Source organism: Ranitomeya imitator, chromosome 1 (genome assembly GCF_032444005.1).
Source record: "Ranitomeya imitator isolate aRanImi1 chromosome 1, aRanImi1.pri, whole genome shotgun sequence".
Classification (NCBI taxonomy): Eukaryota; Metazoa; Chordata; class Amphibia; order Anura; family Dendrobatidae; genus Ranitomeya; species Ranitomeya imitator.
Genome location: NC_091282.1, coordinates 250,795,742 through 250,806,960, shown reverse-complemented (window position 1 = coordinate 250,806,960; position 11,219 = coordinate 250,795,742). Strand labels below are relative to the sequence as shown.

Genomic DNA, 11,219 nt, shown 5'->3' with positions numbered 1-11,219 from the left:
TCAAAAATTTGAGAAAAATGTAAAAAAAAATAGCAATTTTCAAAGTTTGAATGATTATCCCTTTAATCCAGATAGTCATACCATAGCAAACCATCAATAAATAACATTTCCCTCATGTCGGCTTTACATCAGGACCATTTGTAAAATGTTCTTTTATTTTGTGAGCACTTTAGGAGGTTTAAAAATGTAGCAGCAATTTTTCATTTTTTTCAAGGAAATGTACAACATTTATTTTTTTAGGGAACTATCCATGTTTGAAGTGACTTTAGGGGTCTCATATATTGGGAAACCCCCAAACGTGATACCATTTTAAAAACACCACCCCATGACATATTGAAAACTGCAGTCACATAGTTTATTAACCCTTCAGGTGCTTTACAGGAATTAATGCAAAGTGGTAAGACAGAAATGAAAATGTGTTTTTGGTTTTATAATTGTTCTCTTGTTTCTACAAGACTGGGGAGTTCACCACTCCTCTGTGGGTTATCTGCATTGTAGCTGTTCCATCTCGCATGTTCAACGTGGATATTTTCTCTCTGTGCCCTGTTCATACAGGTACTATACAGATGATCAGGTTTTTAAATACATCAGATAGGGATTATATACATTAGACAGGACTGCTCTATTATGGGGATACCTTGGCGATTGGTGGAGCAGCTTAACATACTTTTTTTTGGAAAAAACATATTAACTAAATACCCTGTATTTTTTCATTTTTTGACTAGCACTTGCTTATTTTACTGTGACTTTTTTACAACAGAGTATTTTTTTACCTTTTTGTGCGCTTTTGTGTTTTCAAGGAATGAAAATGTGTAATTTTTACCACCCAAATGTCAGTAACTTCTGAACAGGTTACAACAGCCGACAGGCTCTAACGCTATTTGGTCGTGAATTACCATCGCAAACATCAGGACCATACAATCATGATCTGAGGGCACCAATTGGGATGAAGAGGGAGCCCCCACACTCTGTTAACCCTTTATAATGATGTAGTTACTATTGACAGCAGCATCTAAGGGGTTAAACAGATATGGACGGTGCCAACATTGATCGTGACTGATACAGCAAATTGTCAGCTATAGTGTACAGCCGACAGGTGCTGGATTGTCTCCTGTATGGGGAGGCTATTCTCTTATATCTCAGGTCAGTTAAAAGACATATTGGCTGTCATTAAGTGGACAGGACCACACTTGTGTTCCCCAACACAGTCCACAGTGCGAGAAATAAAAAAAATTCATGTTTGATTTTTCTCATGAAAGAAATGTAACAAAATATTCAACAATAATAGGAATTAAAGAAACAAGAATTAATCTGGTTTTATGTATCTCTAATATAATTTACAGGTAAGTTACTACGCTACAAATACTTTATAAGTTATGGTTTTGTGTGCCACTGATATTATAGAGACGTCACCAACATAATAGCTAACAAGATGCAATCTCTGGATTTTGTGTTTCTTCTTCAAGATCTTCAGAATCATTAACTGGAAAACCAAGAATATCTCTTGCAAACATAACACTTGTAATTTCCTCTGGTATTTCCTGTTCAAGTCGTTCTGCTGTACCTGTAATATATGCAATACCAGATACAGTTAAGCAATATAATCTAAATAGTAATTATAATATTCAGTGATATCAAAATGTACTGTCACCAAGTTCTGTACAATGTGTATCATATGTGGCACGTGAGCAACTGAAAAGGCTCACTCAGCTCCAAGCTTAGAACTCCATTAGACTTGAACTACATAGCCATCTCTAATCTGTAGGTGCCCAACTTGGAGTACTGGTGGGTCAGAGGTCACTTGTTCTCTCAATAGGGGGAGAAACTTGAAGTGGGACCTTCACCCATCACTTATTTTCGGCATATCCCATGGATATGCCATAAATGTCTGAGAGCAACCCACCTCTTTATTTATGGTTGCCACCCAAAGCCAAAGAGGTATTCCGCTCTCGGACATTTATGGCATATCTACGGGTTATGCAGAAAATATTTGATGTTTGAAATTAAATTAAAACAAATTAAATTAAATAATGGTTCAACATATTCAAGTGGCATTACATTTTCTTTCCAGGCTCAGAGGTTTAAGGGGTAAATTTCTCCTTGTGGAGAGTGACATATTGGCCCTGGCATGCCAATGTAAGGAGGCTTATTCGCCATGCAACACCAGTTATAGGCAGGCTCTTAAGTCACCACAGGTTCCACAACTATACCATGCCATTAATCAATTGATGTGGCAAGGATCAATATTGACTTTTAGGATCCAAGAAGTGGCATTAGAGGTCAAGTCCTCTTCCTCCCTGAATTTGCACATTTAAATTTCCCAAAGGAGAATTGCATGGCTTAAAGAGTGAGGGTCCTGCTCGCAAGCTTACAATCTATGAGGAAATAGGGTGCCACAAAAGGTAAAAATAAAGTGCTTGTTCTGCTTCCACCACCCAAGCCCATACTGGCCAGAGCTGTATGGCCATGGTGACGACCACAGAATCCACACATGTTGAACTGTAAGCACATGGATTATTTTGGGTGTAAGGCTAGTTCCAGGCAATAGCCGATCAGAACTCACAGCTTCATAGACATCTATAAAGATTCCATATGAGACATTAGACTCATGGTTTGGTCAGCAATTGAGCCTGTAATATGGGTGTACAAATTTTCTCATAATGAACACATCTGAAACTAGCCTAAGTCCTGGAAAGCTTCTTTAAAGGAAAAAAAAAAAAATGCAATCAGCAGGTCGCTATAGGTGTAGCCTATGAAATCTACAGCAACCATCTGTTATTCTTCCGGAAAACTGTGGCAAACTCATGAATATGGTGCGTTTTCCAATACATGGGTGATCATTTTGTGAATAGTTGCACCAAATTCTCTAAAGCGGGAGTCACTCTTTTCTGACGCTCTGTCTAACATATATGTAATAGTTGTTAAAAGCCCACATCTCACTTAAAAACAACATGAGTATAAAGGATAAGAATCCAATAAAATATTTAAAAAACAAGAGTAAATGCATCAAATATATTATGCATCATATTTTTTCCTACCTGTAACACTCGAGGTGCCTAATTCAGAACTTCCTCCTTCTGGGTTCAACCCTAACAAGGTATTGAGATAATCTGCAAGTTCTTCTTCGGTCATGTGTTCTCCTATATGAAAAATGTGATTATTAACATATGTAAAACATAATAAAAACATACAATACTGGCAGTGTAATCACTGATAACTATAGACAAGTGAACACTTCTATGGCCAAAATAGGTCTGAAGGATCAGCACATAGGGCCTCAGGGGAACAACTGACCTGGAATCCTAGAAGATAATCAGTCCTAATAGTAATGGAATATCATAGACTTGACTTGTCTACAATATATACCAAAAGATGTGTATGGCCTCCATGCTAGTTGTATGTTTGGCTTGGATAAAAATTAAGGGAATCTTCCACTTTCTATACAAAATTGCTCACAGCCATCAATAGTGATTACCCCCCCCCCCTCCAAACATGTATATTCACCTATTTAATCCACATAATTTCAACACCTGGTCCTTCCCAAAGGTCTTCTGCTTACCAGGCTGCAGTTATTGCATACAATATACGCCATGTGACCGCTGCAGTCAGTCACTGGCTTTGAGGGGGTCACATGTCGTGTAGAGCTGAGGATCGTTATTGGCTGCTGCCATCACATGAGATATACAGGACGTTATTGCTTCCACCAGGGTTCAGAGCTGGATCAGTATGGATTATTATTATTATTTATTTATATAGCACCATTGATTTCATGGTGCTGTACATGAGAAGGGGTTACATACAAATTACAGATACCACTTACAGTAAGCAAACTAACAATTACAGACTGATACAGAGGGGCAAGGACCCTTTCCTTGCGGGCTTACATTCTACAGGATGATGGGGAAGGAGACAATAGGTTGAGGGTTGCAGGAGCTCCGGTGTTGGTGAGGCGGTAGCTCTGGTAGTGGTGAGGAGGCAGCGGGGTCAGTGCAGGCTGTAGGCTTTCCTGAAGAGGTGGGTTTTCAGGTTCCGTCTGAAGGATCCGCATGTTATTGATAGTCAGACGTGTTGGGGCAAAGAATTCCAGAGGATGGGGGATATTCGGGAGAAGTTTTGGAGGCGGTTGGGTGAGGAGCGAATAAGTGTGGAGGAGAGAAAGGAGGTCTTGGGAGGACCGGAGATTATGTGAGGGAAGATATCGGGAGATTAGTTCAGAGATATATGTAGGAGACAGGTTATGGATGGCTTTGTAGGTTAGTATTAATAATTTGAACTGGATACGCTGAGGGAATGGGAGCCAGTGAAGAGATTTGCAGAGGGGGGAAGTGGAGGAGTATCGAGGAGAGAGAAGAATTAGTCGGGCAGCAGAGTTAAGGATGGACTGGAGAGGTGCAAGGGTGTTAGCAGGGAGGCAACAGAAAAGGATGTTGCAGTAGTCAAGGTGGGAGATGATGAGGGCATGCATAAGAATTTTAGTAGATTGACGGTTGAGGAAAGGACGGATTCAGGAGATATTTTTGAGCTGGAGGCGACAGGAGGTGGAAAGAGCTTGGATGTGCGATTTGAAGGACAGGGCAGAGTCAAGGGTTACTCCGAGTCAGTGGACTTCCGGTACGGGGGAAAGAGTGATGTTGTTTATTGCGATAGATAGGTCAGGTAAGGAAGATCAATGAGATGTAGAAAAAATGATGAGTTCAGATTTGTCCACATTGAGTTTGAGGAAGTGAGAGGAGAAGAAGGAGGATATGGCTGATAGACACTCTGGGATTCTGGACAACAGAGAGGTGACGTCTGGGCCAGAAAGGTAGATCTGAGTGTCATCAGCATAAAGGTGGTACTGGAATCCATGAGACTTTGAGTTGTCCCAGGCCAAGTGTATAGATTGAGACAAGTAAGGGTATGAGGAGATCCAGGATAGGGTGAGGAGAGGATCTGTAATAGGAGGCAGTGGTCAACTGTGTCGAAAGCAGAGGACAGGTCTAGAAGGAGGACTACAGTACAGAGTATTGTCCGTTAGCTTCGGCTGTAAGTAGGTCGTTAGTAATTTTGGTCAGGGCTGTCTCAGTTGAGTGATGGGGCAGAAACCAGATTGTAGATAGTCAAAGAGCAAGTTAGATGAGAGGTGGGAGGAAAGTTCAGCGTGGACGTGCTGCTCCAGGAGTTTGGAAGCGAATGGGAGCAGCGATATTGGGCGATAGCTGGACATAGCAGTTGGATTGAGGGTTGGCTTTTTAAGGATAGGCGTGATTGTGGCATGTTTGAAAGCAGAAGGGAAGGTGCCAGAAGTTAGTGAAAGGTTGAAGAGGTGGGTTAGGGATGGGATAAGAGTCGTGGTGAGGTTGGGGAGGAGGTGGGATGGGATGGGGTCGAGTGCACAGGTGGTGAGGTGCAATTTGGAGAGGAGTCAGTTAAGCCCCCCTTCAGTGATGTTGGATAGGGAGGTTATGGGGTTTGGGCATTGGTCTGGTGTACAAAGAGGTTGTGGTGGTTGAACAATGAAGACTTGCCTTGTTTGGTCGATCTTATTTTTAAAGTGTGTGGCAAAGTCCTTAACAGAGAGGAGGGAGATTGGAGGGGCAGAGGGTGGCAGAGGAGGGAGTTAAAAGTTTTGAATAACTGTTTGGGTTTGTAGGATAGGGAAGATACAAGGGTTGTGATGTAGGCCTGTTTAGCAGAGGTGAGAGGAGATTTAAAAGCTAATGTTTGAATTCAGTGAAGTCGTCTTGCGAATGAGTTTTCATCCAATGCCGCTCTGCAACCCTGGACACTTGCTGGAGCTTTTTAGTGGTGTTATTGTGCCAGGGTTGTCTATTGATACGTCGCACTCTGCCATTAACGAGAGGGGCAACCGTGTCAATAGCTGATGGGAGAGTGGCATTGTAGAAAGCAGTGGCACTGTCATGGAGTGAGGATATGGATGCCAGTGGTAGGATAGAGTCAGAGAGTGTGTGGGCGTCTAGGAGTGCAAGGTTTCTGCGGGGGTGCGCATGTTGCTGGACATGGGTAACCGGTGAAGAGGACAGGGATGAGAAAGTGAGAAGATGGTGATTGGATAGAGGGAGAGGGGAGGTGTGAAGTGAGATAGAGAGCAGAGATTGGTGAATACAAGGTCTAATGTATGTCCGTCTGTGTGGGTGGCTGCGGAGGAACACTGAGTAAGTCCAAAAGATGAAGTAAGGGACAGACATTTGGAGGTGGTTGACTAAAGGTTATCAGTGGGGATGTTGAAGTCACCCATGATGATGGTGGGAATGTCAGCAGAGAGAAAGTGAAGAAGCCAGGTGGAGAATTGGTCAATAAAGGCCCGGAGGTTGGTATATGACGGCCACTTGGAGGTTGGAGGGGGAGTAGATGCAGACAGAATGGACTTCAAAAGAGGGGAGGATAGGGGAGGGTAGAGGTGGGGTTGGGTTAAAGGTGCAGTTTGAAGAAAGGAGAAGACCCGCTCCTTCACCATGTCTGTTGCCGGGGCGAGGGATGTGGGTGAAGTGGAGGCCGCTGTAACACAGCGCAGCAGGAGAGGCGGTGTCAGAGGGTGTTAGCCTCAGATTATATAAACGAGTATACATATTTTATTACTGTTGGTGGCTGCTGGCAATTTCTTTTTTTTATCTCCATAGGCTTGCCCAATGTAAAAATAATATAATGAACTTTACTCACCCATCACTGCTATAGGCTTTCTCGCTATTGTTGCACATGGTCGTAGTTGACAGACTTCAGCTTGTGACCACAGCAGCCAATCACTGGGTTCTGTGGTCTACATCAACATAACCAATACACCCAGTGATTGGCTGCAGTGGTAACATGCTGTAGCCAAGTTGTCACTGCTGCAGTCTATCAACAAAAACCAAGGGTGGAGAGGCAGTGGTGGGTGAGTAAATCACATTTTCTCACTTCGACACTGGTTTTTGAACTAAAAAAGTTAATCCTGAAAAACCGTATTGATATAAGAGAAGGTTTTTTAATTACCGTACTTCTACTTTTACAAATTACTTCAATGCACTTATCTCCCATTTTTTATACAGCAAATTGCTCTGGTGTGCAGCCTAATCACTTGCATTAGTCCTTTTATCCACTATATAGATAAAAGTTATTAAAGGAAAATCATACAACTAATTATTTGTATAATGGAAAATGCTGAAATATTCAAAAACACTATCAATAACTAAAAAGAAAATTAACAATATTTCAACTTGCATTTATTGTTTACTTGCAGGAAATGAAAATCTGTCATGGTCATGCGAAGATGCACCTGGGTGTTACATAGCAAAATACCTGAAAGAGGCACCAATCGTTTCTACTATAAGGGAGGAATGGTGTGAAGGAGACTCGCCTGATGAGTTAAAGACTTATCCATCTTTTTAAAATTCTAGTGAAAAATGAAAAATGGACCTCAACATATGTTCAATCCATATTTATTGGTTATGCCTTACATGTGCAGAGAGAACTTTGGGGTGCCAAGTAATGTGGGATGAAGTTATATACAAACTGGCTGAAAAGTCTTGACTTGGTGATCAAGGGCTCATTTAGACGTCAGTTACTCATGTACAAGTTCCATCCATGTTTGGCATGTATAAATCCGATATCTATTATAGTCTATGGTGTGAAGAAAAATTCCGGGTGTTGGCAGATAAAATCTTCAAACATACTTTCAAGACATGTAGATAAAATTCATGATGGCAGATGGGATAGCACTCAGACGTGTTAAAGGCATGAACTGCCCTTGATCACAGAGTATGCCTGAAACGCATCTGGGCGCCATCCCATCTACCATCATGAATTTTAAATCCATGTCTTGAAGATTTTATCTATTTGCTGACACTTGGAATGTTTCTTCATGTTTTATGGTGGGTCAGAAGTTCTCCTTGTGCGGCTATTGTGAATGTTTTTTTTTTTCTATAGCTATGAACACGGTGAGGGATTAAACTCTTTTTTCTTTATATCAGCGTATAGTTTAAAACGCTGTTCACATGTCCAAGTATTTTTGCGGACAAAGTGGTCCACACTAAAACATGGCGACATGTCTGATTTTGATGTTAATCATGGATTACATTTGCCAATATAAGTCTATGGGTCCTTGAAAAAAAAAAAAATCAGACAGCACTTCTTCCCTTCTCCCTGCCTCCTGAACTTGTGCTCCCATGGTGAATTTTGTGAGTAGCCCTGCACAGAATTGCAGATCTGGATGCACATTTACTGGTCTTAGGGGTTTAGAGATGTTTTAGGTATGGTACGTTGGAGGTTTGTACTACCTGTTAGAAGAGGTGCTAAAAGCTAGATGTGACAGTGTGTTGGGAGAATACCCCTGGATCTCAGTGTACTGCTCTGGAGTGATTTCTGTGGAAAAGCTTTGGTTATCATTATACCTGTAATAGGGGCTTTGGTTGACACTACTTTGAAGGAGGTGGGAGCTGGATGTGGCTCGCGACCTTCTCTCAGTGCTGAATGTGGCTCGCAACCCTCTCTCTAAGCTGAATGTGGCTCTCAAGGTCAGAAAGGTTGGGGACCACTGCTCTATGGAGAAGGAAGGGGGGAGGAGAAGGAAGGGGGGAGGAGAAGTGAAGGGAACAAACAGACTGGCAGAAAAACACCATGCAGAGCTCTGTAACAAGACTTGTACCTCACATCAAAGCTTCATTCAGATCAACACAGCTGAGCTCTGCCTTAAAGGGACTCTGTCACCTTAATTTGGCGGGCTCTGTCTGGTCCGATGGGCGGTGTTTTCTCTCCTTTCATGCACCCCTTCCTTTCCCGCTGGCCGCAATATTATCTTGAATATGAGTCTGTTTCCTCCGTAGTTCACGCGTGCGCAAAGCAATCTTGCCTTGCGCACGTGCAGTATGCTTTGCCCAACTGCGGGCAAAGCCGAAAAGCATTAGTGCGCATGCGCCGGCGCACTATGTCCCGGAACACAGCAAAATTCTTCCGGGACATAGTGCGACTGCGGCCAGCGGGAAAGGAAGGGGTGCATGAAAGGAGAGAAAACACCGCCCATCGGACCATGTTGTGAGTTCCGTTCTGGAGCTCCCTCCTGTGGTTGCTAATGGTATTTTTGCGAGTTCTGCCCTTGGGCTCCCTCTGGTGGTTTCAAGTGGAACTGCTGCTCCGTTAGGTAGCTGTGGCAGCTGCCTTCACTAATCGCCTTGCCTGGGTTTGTTATTTAAACCTGCTCTGGGCTTTAGTCCATGCCTGCTGTCAATGTTCTTGGTTGGATTTGATTCTTCCCTTGGATTTCTCATATGGCCAGTCCTTGTCTGCAAAAGATAAGTTTTGCTAGTTTTGTTTGTCCATTTGTTTGGACTCTATTGCTTTGCATTTTGTCTCTTTTGTCCAGCTTGTCACTATGTCTTGTTCAGGCTAGCTGGAAGCTCTGGGAAAGCAGATTTCCCCCTTCACACCGTGAGTCGGTGTGGAGTTCATTTTTGTAAACTCTGCGTGGATTTTGTAGTTTTTAATACTGACCGCACAGTATCCTTTGCTCTCTGTCTATCTAGTTTAGTTTTGGCCTCCCTTTGCTGAAATCTAATTTCATTTCTGTGTTCGTCATTTCCCTCTCCTTTCACAGTCAATATTTGTGGGGGGCTGTCTTTCCTTTTGGGGGTTTCTCTGAGGCAAGATAGCTTTCTATTTCCTTCTTTAGGGGTAGTTATATCTGAGGCTGTGACGAGGTGTCTAGGGAGTGTCAGGAACATCCCACGGCTATTTCTAGTTGTGTTGTTAGGATTAGGGACTGCGGTCAGTAGAGATACCACCTTCTCAGAGCTCGTTCCATGTTGCGTTTTAGCCACCAGGTCATTTCAGTGTGGCCTCTTAACCACCAGGTCATAACAGTACAGCAGGCCAAGAATGAATTGAATGCATCTCAAAAGAAGGAAAAAAGAAGAGTTCTGAACCATTTTTTTTTCTGTGCTCTGTTCTGTCTTTTTTTTCCTCTTGATATCTGGGTGGTGCTGGATATATGCTCTGGTATGGAGGTTCAGGGTTTGTTTTCTCGTGTGGATCAACTTGCTGCAAGAGTCCAGAGTATCCAAGATTATATTGTTCAGACTCCGGCTCTAGAGCCAAGAATTCCTACTCCTGATTTGTTTTTTGGGGACAGATCCAAGTTTTTGAACTATAGCTGCAAATTGTTTTTTGCTTTGAAACCCCGTTCTTCTGGTGATCCCATTCAGCAAGTGAAAATCATCATATCCTTACTGCGTGGTAATCCTCAAGACTGGGCATTTGCTCTTGAAACAGGGAATCCGGCATTATTGAATGTAGATGCATTCTTTCAGGCGCTCGGATTGTTGTATGACGAACCTAACTCTGTAGAGCATGCTGAGAAAACACTGTTGGCCCTGTGTCAGGGTCAGGAAGCGGCAGAGTTATATTGCCAGAAATTTAGAAAATGGTCTGTGGTCACTAAATGGAATGAAGAGGCGCTGGCTGCTATTTTCAGAAAAGGTCTTTCTGAAACCCTTAAAGATGTTATGGTGGGCTTTCCTACGCCTACCGGTTTGAGCGAATCTATGTCTCTAGCTATTCAGATTGATCGGCGCTTGCGTGAGCGCAAGGCGGTGCACCATATGGCAGTGTCCTCTGAGCAAAGTCCTGAGCCTATGCAATGTGATAGGATTTTGACTAGAGCAGAAAGGCAGAAATTCAGACGTCAGAATGGCCTGTGTTTTTACTGTGGTGATTCAGCTCATGCTATTTCTGACTGCCCTAAGCGTACTAGGAGGGTCCCTAGGTCTGTTACCATTGGTACTGTGCAGCCTAAATTTCTCTTGTCTGTTACCCTGATTTGCTCATTGTCGTCCTTTTCTGTTATGGCATTTGTGGATTCTGGCGCTGCCCTGAACTTAATGGACTTAGAATTTTTTCAAGCGCTGTGGTTTTTCCTTGGAACCTTTGCAGAGTCCTATTCCCTTGAGGGGGATTGATGCTACGCCATTGGCCAAGAATAAACCTCAGTACTGGACACAGTTAACCATGTGCATGGCTCCAGCACATCAGGAAAATATTCGTTTTTTGGTGTTGCATAATTTGCATGATGTTGTTGTGCTGGGTTTTCCATGGTTACAGGAACATAATCCAGTGCTGGATTGGAGATCTATGTCTGTGACTAGTTGGGGTTGTCAGGGGATACATAGTGATATTCCTTTGATGTCCATTTCCTCGTCCCCTTCTTCTGAAGTTCCTGAGTTTTTGTCGGATTTCCAGGATGTATTTGATGA

General features: G+C 42.8%; 1 protein-coding gene across 1 annotated transcript in view; it reads right to left on the bottom strand.

Moving 5' to 3' along the window:
* Positions 1–337: 337 nt before the first annotated feature.
* Positions 338–11,219, bottom strand: part of CFAP251 (cilia and flagella associated protein 251) — a 179,216-nt gene continuing 168,334 nt past the window's right edge. The window contains exons 21-22 of the mRNA XM_069755502.1: positions 3,039–3,140; positions 338–1,564 (exon numbers count right to left, since the gene is read on the bottom strand). Coding sequence (XP_069611603.1) covers positions 1,425–1,564; positions 3,039–3,140 — 242 coding nt within the window. The 3' untranslated portion in view covers positions 338–1,424. The remainder of the gene's footprint in view (positions 1,565–3,038; positions 3,141–11,219) is intronic.